Genomic DNA, 12,026 nt, shown 5'->3' with positions numbered 1-12,026 from the left:
AATAAAGGATTTTTATAGTTTAGTTTTCTTCCAGGCTTAGGCTTTATAAGTGTGAGAGAAGTGAGAAGCCCTATAATTTATTCAAAATTCTTTCCCCTCTTTCAGAATCACATCAACCATCTAGTCGCCTAGTTGCTGGCACACATGTTGGGAAAATTCACCTCAAACCATGTCCAGGTATACCATCAGTACTCGAGACCAGCGCCCGTAAAGAAGCCCGTTAAGGTGAGTAGTACCGAAATATTCCAAGGATCTGGTGTTTGTTTTCGTTACGTTTCTGTTTCTGTTTCTGTTTCTGTTTCTGTACTCGTCTTGGCTGCTCTCCTAAGCAAACACAATTAGCATGCATTAACAGAAAACCCTTTCATTGGCATTCCTTGGAGAGCTCCATAATTGGGTGTCACAGTTCCGTAAAAAAAAAAAAAATAACAAGGTGATGGAGGAAAATTCATTTCGTTGTGCGAGTATTTATTTTTGTTTTGAATTTTTGTTTGTGCTGTTTTTTTTTTTTGTATGTTTATGCCGTCTTGGGAGAGAGCCGAGCCGCACAATGAAAGGGCTCTTTGTGGGGCGGGTGCTTTACAAATATGCATAGATACTACAACCTAAGCCTGGTTGGCGTTCGTATACGGGGCGCATACGTAATGTCCAGCAACCAAGCGACTGGCGACTAGAACGCATTGCATGACACGTGACAAATCCCTGGGAGCTAAGCCGAGCACAAATATCCTTCTGCATGCCTGCACGCCAACACACAAAGCGCAACTAGCGAAACAATAAATAATTGATATTTCATAATTGTTTTTCTTACCCCTGCAGGCCGAGAAGCCTGCGTGAGGCATCGAGAATTCAATTGAAGCGGAGGATAACCACCGCCCAACGTCCACCGCCCAACGTCCATCGTCCACCGCCCACCGTTCGTCCTTATTTCCCGTCTTTTTCTCACTCTCTCTCTCTCGCTCTCTGTCTCTCTATCGGGTGTATGTGTGCGTGTCTGTGATGTTGAAACAGAAGCGTTTGGCCAAGCAGAAGCCCAAAGCGAAACCGGTAAGCAAAATCGAATTACCTGCAAGCTGGCCACAAAAAAAAAAAAAAAATGACCAACAAGACTCTACATCTATCTACCCAGCTATCTCTATCTCTAACTCCTATCTCCGATTTTGATTTGAAACTATGTACCATGTTTAGAACATAAATACTTCCCAATCTGATCTGATCTGTTTCTCTGCTCTCTGTGCTAATTGCTATTTGACTGACTGCCAAACTGCTTTGTTGTGGAAATCTGAACTATCTCGCTCTATATAATTAACTCTTCAGTTCCACCCACGACCTCCGACCCACCAACCCCACCATCATCCTCTTTCAATGGCCTTGAAAACTATCTAGTTTAGTTTTGTTGCCAAAAAAAAATACGTACATATTGCGAGTTCTTGTTCGTAGTTTAAACATTTATCTTATATAACCGTAGCACTTAGTGTTGGCTCAACTTTTGTTTTGAGCGTTTCGAGTATTTTGTAAAACCTATTTTTAAGTAGCTTGCTTTCTTGCATTCAATATTTGCATACTTAATTGGGCCAAGTTCTTGTTTTCACTTTTGTCGCCATTTTGTTGCAAAATTTTGTAACTTTGTGACTCATTCCATCCGTAGATTTTCTTTCGTAATTCTTAGAAGAGATAAAGGAATGCTAAGTAATATTTCAATTATTTTTAAATTATTTTTGAAATCTTCAAATTTTACAGGTTTATCTTATATTTAAGTTAAGTACACTGCTATCCTTTCGATCGATTAAATTGGCCAAATAAAAGTGAAATCTTGAACAGGCTAATTAAAAATTATTAGAGCTATCTGGCAATCGCCTGAAAGTATGCAACTCGCCATTGACTTTTGTATCTGCGATCGGGTGTTATCTTGGGGCTCGTTCTGTGTTGGCCTGGTCCCACAGTGGAAACTATCTACCATTTGACTGACAGCTGCTTATCGCCGGGCTCCTACCAGCCCGGTTCGGGAATAGCTGTTTGACTTGCCAGCCGGGTGGAACTTTAATTGTTTAAGTTATGGCCACTAGGGGAGGGCTTCGGCCACCAATGCAGGCTGAAAGGCCGAGAAACTTTCAAAATCAACATAATTATAGCTGGCATTTAAGCCTCTGCTCCCTGCTATGTACATAAAAGTGCCTTTTGAAGGCTTAAGTTTGCCAGGATGTTTTCCTTGCACTTTATTTACTGAAACCCAATCCTCCGGAGATCGCTGAGTCCGTATTATCGTTACTCTCACGGAGCACTCTCCAGCTCGCCTCGGAGGAGCTTATCACAGCGCTCTTGTTGGCGCTGAGTCGAGTTCGATTATTTTGCCGCTATATTTGCGCCGTTAATTGACACTGCTCGCCTTGGCCGAGTGGGAAAAGCTCTCAGCCGCAGTGTCTCAGTGCTCGACGCGGCTCCGGGCGAGCCAAGCGGGAATCGCTCGCTCCGAAAGCGCCTACACAGCAAGAAAATATAGTAACAAAGTTAAAAAACAGCAATTAAGAAGTGTATGATGTTAAGTTATAAAGTTTTGTAAGAAACACACAACATACATGATTAAAAAATAAATGCCTGTTAAATTAAAACGTTCAGTCCTTCTAAAAATAACTGGAAATTAAATCATTCAAGTTCCTAGAAAAAACTAAAGCCGATTAACAACAATGATTTGTAAATAAAATATAAACTCCCTTCAAGAACAATAAAAAGTGAACCTTTGAAAGTGGTATATTTTTCCGAGTGTATGCCCACGAAGCGCAGTTCAAGCAGCGATTAGATACTTGCTTCCATAGCATGTGGATTCATCCAACCCTGTCCCCATCCCGCGGATCGGCTGCAACCGGAGCAAGTGACCATGTACTTCGAGACCAACTGGGTATTTGTGAGTAGAATCGCTCTGTCATGAGTAATTGTAATTAATTGATGATTGTACAGCCGGAGGAGGAGTACACTGCAGTGTCTTGAGGTTTTTGGGGGATCTATTGGCGAACCGGTCTATTGGCGAACCGTTTGACATATGTATCTGAGCGAATGGCTAGCTAATGTTGGTGTTATTGGTGTCGATGGTGTCGTGTTGTCTTGGCCGTTTTGTAGTCGCTTTGTGTTAATCAGCAGCTGTCGGCTGACTGCAAAGCGGAGAGCCAGCACTCAGTCTTTATCACACTCTCTCTCTGAAAATGGGGGTGGTGGGGAGAATTCTCCCACCAGAGATGGCCATTTAGCTTTTTTTGTTTTTAGAGTTTTAGAGCTTTTCTTTTATCCTTCAATAGTAGTACTGCACTAGTAGTAGCTGGTTAGAATATAAACAGCTTAAATAGTTAATTCTATTAAGTAACTAATTCTATTCAGAGGCTAAAATATAAACTGCTTAAATATTAAATACTACTGAGTAGATAATTCTATTTAGAGTATATATTAGAGAATATATCCATTGATTTTCCTACAAATATGTCTTTAAATAGGATTATTTTCATAGAATATAAATGGTGTACAGGAAACTTCTTAAAGTTTATTTTATTCTTAACACAACAAACATTAAACAACAATAGAATGGTACTTTCTTGATGTCTTTTTTCTAAAAATACATAAAAACAACAAACAATCGCCCAAAGAGAACCCCATTGTTTCAATATCAGGCATCACTGGAAAAGCATCCAGTGGCGTGAAAACTCCGAGAAAGTCAATTTCGCAGTGCCATTGAGAGTCAGCCATGCAAAAGCGGTGCTCAGCCTTCGCTCCTTCAGCCACCTCCTTTCACTTAGTCCCCAATCCATCGTCACGGCGACGTCATCTGGTATTTTTGCGAGAAACGAATGCGGCACTTCATCAGCCATGGCAAAAGCCGCAACAGCTTGAGGAGAATCAGCAGCAGCAACGCCATCAATTTTCCACTTTGGAAAACCGCAAGTCAACAGCAGGTGAAACACTGAAGAGTACCAACCACTGGGGCTAACCTCCCCATAGAACCCCTCCCCCAGAAACCCCATCTCATGGTCTATGGGCATTATTCCCTGGGATTGCATTATGCAGGAGGAGCAGATGAGATGACGGAGCTTGATGTGGGTATTAAGTGCTGTTTATGTTGCACAAGTTTTATCGAGTTCGATAAGACAGAAAGTATGTGGAGCGGATGGGTGGAGGACAGAGGCCAGGTGACCCGGCAAATTGCATCCTGCCAGCGAGCGCATAAATTTTTATGTTCGATTCCGGATGCGGAGTTTAATTGGATAATCGCATGTGTCTGCTATTGGCTTTTAGTTCCATTGCAAATTTCCGGGCCTTACGGGGCCTCTTGCATTGTTTTCAGTTGATTTGATGTGGGAGTTTGGTAGCATATAACGGCTAATTAGTTTAGCAATTTCCGCCCGAAAGGCCAGAACAGAAGGGGTTAGAGCTCCAAGGACTATTCTTCTCATGCACAGGGAAAAATATAAACATGATCTTGAGTTTTAAAAAGGATTTAAGTTCCATAAAAATGTATAAAATATTAAACTTTTGCCAGTGCATCATTTGCCCATTGATGGAAATCATGAATTCCAACATAGTGTGAAACAAAAGTTAATTAATTAAGTTGCCGTTGCCGCAATGATGTTTTTTTTTGTGGTTTGTTATTTTGTTCTTTTTTTGGCCTTTTCTTTTTAACTTTATTCCCATTGAATGGGCCTTCAATGGGCTATTAGCCATGGCTATAGCTCATAGCTCCGTTGTTCCCAGTTCGGCTGGCCGTTTAATTAATTTGAAATATGCCACATTTCCTTCCGCATCAGCTGAACTGTGTTTTATGCCCACACAAAAGTTTTGTGGCTCCTGGGGGCTCGCCGGAGGAAAAAGCTTTCATTATAATAGACGCTGCATGAAATGGCTCCGACGAGATGCGAACATGCATCCACACCATACCACACCGCACATATATGGATGTTATGTTATGTGTTTATATGGAGCGATGTCCTCGGACCATGATCCGTCGAATGCCCAAAAGGTTTCGTTTGGCAAAACATTCTTAATGTTCTGGCCACTTTTTTGCGGCCAGAAGTTTAATTGGTTTTGCACTCAGTTCTGGGATCTCGTAGTTATGAGTTGCCAAAGTTTCTACTCCTGTTTTCAGCATCGATCCATTTTAACTAGGATACTATTTATCCCCGTTTGTGGTGGGGTTTGAGTGGCTGGCACCTTCCTTCTGGTTCTGACATCTATCTCAACTGTAAGTACTTGGGTAATTGTGTGGCTTTCTAAGCCAAGGTAATGAGATGTTGGCCTCTGGACAGGAACATTTGCCAGTTGTCGTTCAAATTAGCAGAAACAAAAGTCAATCAGTAGAGTAGTGTACTTTCAGGATGTAGGATCTGTAGTCTAAAAAGTAACAACAATTAACTCGAATTAGTTTCTGATAACTTGAGCACTTGAGTCGAAAATAACCAAAGCGGTCTGGTAGTAAGTCATCGTAGTTGTCCCCCAAAACTGAACTAAATTAACGGAGAAGAGTGAATCGATCGTTTTAAGTCTTTCAACTAATTTTAAATCATAATATTTTTCTTCTACTTTCAAACTTTGCTTTGCACAACACAAAACACCCCACCAATAAAAAATTCAACACTGACACGCCAAATACCTTAAAAAAACACAATGTGATTCAATATGAAAATTGTCCCTTTTTTAAACATAATTTTTGGATTTGTTTTTTTGGTGCGACACAATGAACAATCCTTTTTATACATTTATCTTATTGTGCTATTATATTTTAATTAATTAATTTGTGTTTTCACACTCTATTCCCCCACACACCCACTACCACTCTCACTGCCACCCACTCCCGCCCACTCACTGCCACACCGAAACACCGAAAACCACGAAATGTTGCACCACTTCGTGTCTATGTGTTTGTGTGCGTACGTGCGTGTGTGTGTTCAAAACCCAAATTTGCATAAATGACAAATAAAAAAATATATATGCGAATATAAAAACATCAAATATAATGACAATTCGAACCCCGACACGAACACCGACACACACGCCAACTGCCAACTGCCGACCAAAAACCAATCAACAAAAACAATAATAAACAAATCTGCAATGTGATTATAACATATATTGTACAACAACCTGACAATTGTAAAATGTAAATCTCAAAACACACGTACACCCACAAAAAAAAAAATCCAAAACAAATCAAACATAAACCCTTAAAGATACCATGGGGACTGAAAAAAATCTGTTGGGGTCTGATAAATATAACCGTGCCCAGGGTAAGCAATCAACATTTGAATTTTATTTCTATATCATTTAATTGTTTTCGTTGTTCGTCGTTTCCTCACAATCGCTGTTGTTTAATTATTTGTTTATGCATTTCTAATTGCCTACTAATGTGCACCTAACCTTACCGTAGTGTAAAAAATAGAATTAATATTCCAGAGAAACATTAATAGATAGACTTTAAGTAATTAATTAATTGGCCAAAGAGGTCGATGGCAAAGCAGACACTCGTCGGCCATCGAAGCTGTCACTGAATTGGCAGGGAGAATATTCAGCAAATTGAAATCATCGATATGAAAGCCATCACATTCCGGATGGCCAGAGAACCCGGCCATCATTTATTTAGCAGGCTGCCAGAAGTGCCATTAATTAAATGGTAATTCAGATTAAAACACCTAATTGCAAGTGTCTTGAATGGACTCTATCATGCATCTAATATTGGCTCTAATGACATTTTGTCAGAATGGCACAATAGGGATTTGAGGATGTAATATAAATAGTAGTGCACTGGGATTAATAATTAAAGTTTATTTATTTTATTTAGATAATATTTTGAATCAGACAAGAAGACATCAGGATGTTAAATTTAAGATTTTTCTCATTTAGTTAGTTTTTAATGGAAACCAGAATTTAATTAATTACTTAGCCAGTGTAGTTGACCTCAATATGGGGTCTTCATATTTCTATTTAATGAACAACATCACTGGTTGATCAAATTTGGACTCCCATTTATTTGAAACCAATTAAAATCCCTCAAAAGCACCACTGACCTGGCTAATTCGGTTTTCAAGCCAATTTTCAAAAACATTTCATACTTTCGGGCTGCAGTTATGCGGTCTCTGAAGGAGAAAGCTCGGAGCAACGATGTCTGAGCTTTGTACATAGATTACCTATCTGCCGCTTGGTCTATCTAATTTGAAAGCTGGCTAACTGCCTCTCGCCTGTGCCTGCAGGCCCGGGCCTGCACCCGCAACCGCTGCCACATTCTCGGCCTGGCGGATGATGCGGATATGGCCTCTCGCAAACAAGCCAATTGTAAATAACTCGGCTTAACCGAGAGACTCCAGAACAGAACACAGACAACCATATAGCCGGAACAGGTGAGTGAGTGGAGCGGCAGGTGCGTGCCAGTCGAGATTCGCCTGTCGCGGTATTCAGATGCGGGTGCGGATCCGTCAGATGTGGCGGCGACATCAGATCGAAATACTTTCGCGGTTCGCGTAGCACCTCAAATTCAATTAATTAGAGCACATTAGCGGAAAATAGTTAATCATGGTGGTAACATCATCCGATTCTCCACTGCCACCGCACAAATATCTGCGCCGCATTTCCAAGGACTTTTCCACGGTGCGGCGGTTCAGCAACACCCCGGCTGCTGCTGCTGCTGTCGTTTCGGTTCGTGCCTCCACATCCGCTTTTATTGCCGCCGAGGCAGCTGCCCACTTGCCCCGGACCGGAGTCACGCCCCCGGGCAGCGCCACCCCGTGCGCCCCCGGCACTCCGCGTGGCATACGCCGTCGGCAACGGATGCGGAAACGCTCGTCGGTGTCCTCGACCCTATCGAAGGTCCTCATCCTGAATGTGCGTGATTTGCTGAAGGCCCATGCTGCCAGTGAGCCTGTGGGCAAAGAGGTAGGGATTCGGAAGGATGTCATTCCCACTAAAACACATCCACCTAGCACTCCCGCCAACAGCTATTTGTGCTGTGGCTGCAGTGGATCACAATGTGGAGCTTTCGCCGAAAGGTGGTGGCTAATCCTTCGAGTGCCTGTGGCCTCATCGACTCCCAAGTGTTGCTCCAAAGTTTCGGGCTGTGGCTTTGTTTGCCGCGATAACTGCCAAGTTGCAGTTTGCCAAAGTTTGGATTCCAAAATGGAATCAATTGTGCGGATTTCTGCGAAACGTGACTAGGGATTCTGCACATGGGAGCTGGAGTTGAGGGCGTAATCAGTTGCATAAATGTTTTTAGTTGGCAAACAAATCAGACATGAAGTGTAAAAACAAAAGGATTATTTTAGACAAACAGAGTAGTCGTTTAAGAGAGTTAACCAAACGTTCTTTAGACTTGTAATACCAAAAAACATTCCCCAACCCAACATTGTAAATATTTTATTTGGTAATTGCATTGCCTAATTTCTTAAATTCGTTTGCTGTCAGTACCATTCTTTAATTATTCAATATTATTTTGTAATTTAGTAATGTTTACATAGTGATTGTGTTGTGTCGTCGATGTGTTTATTCACAAAATATTATGTAATTACACAATATTGGAATCCCTAGCAATTGAATTAGTTTAATTTAAATGTAATTTAGAATTTGAAGCAACTGAACTCTAACTATAATTAATTTTTAGTTACTTTCCTTATGACTCTGTAACTGGAAATATATCCTTTGTTCTTTTCAAGTTTTTCAATTTTTTTTTTCAATTTACTCCTCTAGCTGTATAATGAGTGTATAAAGTGTAACTATGAGCATTCATTAACCGAATATCCAATTCGTAAACAATAACTAATTGGCTTTATCTATGTTGTTTCATTCTTAAATCTTAAATTTACGAAATCTAGCACCAGCCGCGCAGTTGGATCGAGACAAACTTCCAGAAGCGCGAGTGCATCAAATTCATACCATGCCCAAAGGACGATACAAAGTAAGTGGCAACTAATTTAATTTATTAGCATTACATTTTGCATTTAAGTGCATTTGATGGGTGTCAGAGTGCGGCAAGGGCAGGGGCGCAGAAAGCGTCTGTGTCCGCGTCCAAGACGAAAACATTTGACCCACTTTCTGATATCAAAAACGATTTGTGTGATGCAGCTTCTGGCCCAGTTCCCGGCACAGCGTTTGTGTATTTAGTTTCGTTTTGGGCGTTAGCATTTATTGTTTATTATGACAGGCGCTGTCCCAAGACCCGGCAATTGAGATAAATGCGCCATAAACCCAGACGCAGTACCAGTATTAGTGCTAGTACTAGTCCATAGTACACATTCGCGTACCCGGCACTGCTCCAATTGTTTTGGCTTCTGGATCTGGTGAAAGTTTTCAGCCGAGATAGCCCGGGAAATGGGCGATGGGTTTATGGCCCATCTTGACTTTACATGACTGGGTGGTTGTTATCAGCAATTGGATTGCCAAATATTTGCCCGCTGACCCAACTGCTGGCTGCGACTTTTCCTGAACCCCTTCGCCATGAAGTTTCCATGACAGCCGGTAGCTGTCAAGTCCACGAGCATCATCTTGGCCAAGTTAAAAAGTTGATTTATAGTTGAACTTTCGTTAATCACAATTCGCCAAAGTTTACGAGTTTATAATTATGCTGATGGTATACGTTTCTATGGTATTATCCCTCTTAAATTTTCACTCTCTTTAAAAGCCAAAATATATCCTGGCATTTGTGGTTCAGTGTTTCATGTGGCATGACTGCCACACATCACTCAGGACCTGGGGAATGTGCCACAGACACGTGCCGATTAATTTGATTATTTAATTCTATTTCAACTGATTTATTGGGGTAAGACGAGCGTTACCGCAGGCTTAGCCCCGGGGGGTATGTGGGGACTCTAATTGAAATGCATTATTTAGCAAACACTTTTAAGCACCTGACAAGAACATCAGCTGGCAAACAGGCGGAAAGTCAGACAGACTGTCGGAACGGGTCAGGTCAGACAGGTTATTGCCTCAGCGTTTGTTGCTGCCATATTTTGGCTTTTTGGGAGGGGATCTAGGGCCATACACACACTCGTGCATAAATAACGCTTTATATTACACGTGGGCATAGCAAACAAAGTGACAGGTAGAGTCAAATGCGTGTGTGTTCCTTCTCCTTTGTGGGGGAGTGTCGACCTGTCTCTCTTGTTTACCAAATATCATTCACACCCACAACGCATCCTGACATTCAGTCAACAAGTTCGACTTGTATAGCTATCCTTGGATTCCTTTCTAGACAAGCTTTGGACTTTTAAAGGGCAAATGTTTGGCGGGAAATCAGAATAATTACCTAGTAAATAGTAACACAAAAGCCTGGTGTACAAGAGTGTAAATAAAATTGAATAAAATCCGATGAAATTTTGACATGACATGATTGAGCAGCCTGTTATGCCCTGATCCAATTACCAAACAAATTCAATCAAATAAAATTTCCATTCTTATCGAATTTGTACGAATTATACTTACAAATGTACTTACAATAAATTGTGTAAAAGCCATCGAACGACTATAGCTCTCACCTTTTTGGCAGATGCTGCTGCGGCCAGGCCCAGATCACACATCAGACGATACCGGGCATCGACAGTGGCTCACCCGGCGACCTTTGGCTGCCCACGAAGCACACCCGCCCCCAGCCGACGGACGCGTATGGCACCATAGAGTTCCAAGGGGGCGCCCATCCCACAAAGGCCCAGGTACGTATGTCCTTACATAGGCAATTCAGTGGCAATTTCCTTTTAGTGTGGTTTTTAATAACTTTTTCCTGCGAGAACGCGGTCCTTGTATTTGTATTGTATCTTGATTCTTGAATACCCTTGCAGGATATATTATAATCTATTTATTAGGATGCTATCCTGATGTAGATATATCTTGTTACATAAAAAATAGTTATAAAATTTTATAAAATACAACTGCAAGGGTATACACATTTCGGTTTTGTCCGAAGTTAATGTCCTTTACTAACTTGTTGGTCCTTTTTTCCAGTATGTCCGTCTGTCGTTCGACACGCGGCCAGAACTCCTGGTGCAGCTATTCACAAAGGAATGGAACCTGGAATTGCCAAAACTTTTGATCACCGTGCAGGGCGGCAAGGCCAACTTTGATTTGCAGGCCAAGTTAAAAAAGGTGAGTGTGGAAAAGTTTTCACAACCAAAAAGCCAAAAACTTGCCTTCTTGTGACTGCGAGTGGAAATGGGTGGATTCTGTGTCTGTCACTTGCTAATTGAATGGCCTAGCTATGGGAGCTGGAACTGAAACTGAAACTGATTTCTTTCCGATTTCAATTCGCAGGAGATACGCAAAGGACTGCTGAAGGCGGCGAAGACCACAGGAGCATGGATTTTCACCGGCGGCACCAATACCGGTGAGAAGGCAATGCGTTTCATTTAAGTTTTATGAAAGGACAGTGAACAGGGCCCGGGTTTTATGGCCAACGATTACGGCCGGAACCCAAGTTAAATAAGCACAAAGAAAAATGAGCAAGGAAAACAAACAAAAAACAAACAAACAATCGGTGGGCAGGAAAACTTAAAGGGAATGGCCGGAGAAAGTGCGCGGATGAGCGACCCCAGTCGAAAATTAAATAAATAAAATCCCAAGCGGAAATCACGCAGCCAGTGATTGTACACACTTCAACTGCTTGCCAGTCAACATATTGCGAGCTACCCAGTAGCCGGATAGTCCGGGTATATTGGCCAGGAGTTGTCCGGATGGGGGCAGTGAAGTTTCTATCAAAAATAAATTGGATTATGGCCGGATACGGAAGGGTAGATTTGGTCAAAGCCGTTGCTCGAAGATGCCTTAGGTAGTTGGCTTTTAAGGGGATAGTAAATATTGACTTTATTATTGGTTAGTTTCTTGGTTAAAATAAGAAAAAAAATATGCAGTTGTTGTAGAACTTTATAATAGAAAGTATGAGATGCAATCTTTTCTCTATTTTCCAATCAAAAATGCAGTATGGTATGAAGTCTGAAAGCGTATCTTGTAGCCGCTACCCAAGACCCTGGTTCCTTCTTATTCATTCGGTTGGATTTGGTCCTCTTTTTGTCGTTTTT

At 41.5% G+C, this 12,026-nt stretch overlaps 1 protein-coding gene and 1 long non-coding RNA gene across 25 annotated transcripts in view; one reads left to right on the top strand and one right to left on the bottom strand.

The window, feature by feature from the left end:
* LOC6494738 (transient receptor potential cation channel trpm) overlaps positions 1–12,026 on the top strand; it is a 48,543-nt gene that overhangs the window by 16,180 nt on the left and 20,337 nt on the right. For 3 of the 23 annotated variants that reach the window (XM_032450830.2, XM_032450827.2, XM_032450824.2), the window contains exons 1-6: positions 106–225; positions 820–1,047; positions 8,835–8,917; positions 10,505–10,667; positions 10,957–11,097; positions 11,263–11,335. In XM_032450830.2, coding sequence (XP_032306721.1) covers positions 1,000–1,047; positions 8,835–8,917; positions 10,505–10,667; positions 10,957–11,097; positions 11,263–11,335 — 508 coding nt within the window. In that variant the 5' untranslated portion in view covers positions 106–225; positions 820–999. Of the gene's footprint in view, positions 1–105; positions 226–819; positions 1,048–2,309; positions 2,903–6,206; positions 6,264–7,290; positions 7,903–8,834; positions 8,918–10,504; positions 10,668–10,956; positions 11,098–11,262; positions 11,336–12,026 lie in introns of those variants that run through there. The other 20 variants (XM_032450823.2, XM_032450822.2, XM_032450829.2 and 17 more) reach the window with 16 other exon arrangements.
* On the bottom strand, positions 8,919–10,494 carry LOC123257190. 2 transcript variants are annotated; one of them, XR_006507189.1, is made up of 2 exons: positions 10,265–10,494; positions 8,919–10,206 (listed from the first exon to the last, which is right to left on the bottom strand). It is a non-coding gene; the product is annotated as an uncharacterized LOC123257190 (long non-coding RNA). The 2 variants fall into 2 exon arrangements; XR_006507188.1 differs by having other exon boundaries at positions 8,919–9,708.

Source organism: Drosophila ananassae, chromosome 3L (assembly GCF_017639315.1).
Source record: "Drosophila ananassae strain 14024-0371.13 chromosome 3L, ASM1763931v2, whole genome shotgun sequence".
Classification (NCBI taxonomy): Eukaryota; Metazoa; Arthropoda; class Insecta; order Diptera; family Drosophilidae; genus Drosophila; species Drosophila ananassae.
Note: the sequence above shows the minus strand (reverse complement) of the source record. Positions and strands in the feature narration are given on the sequence as shown.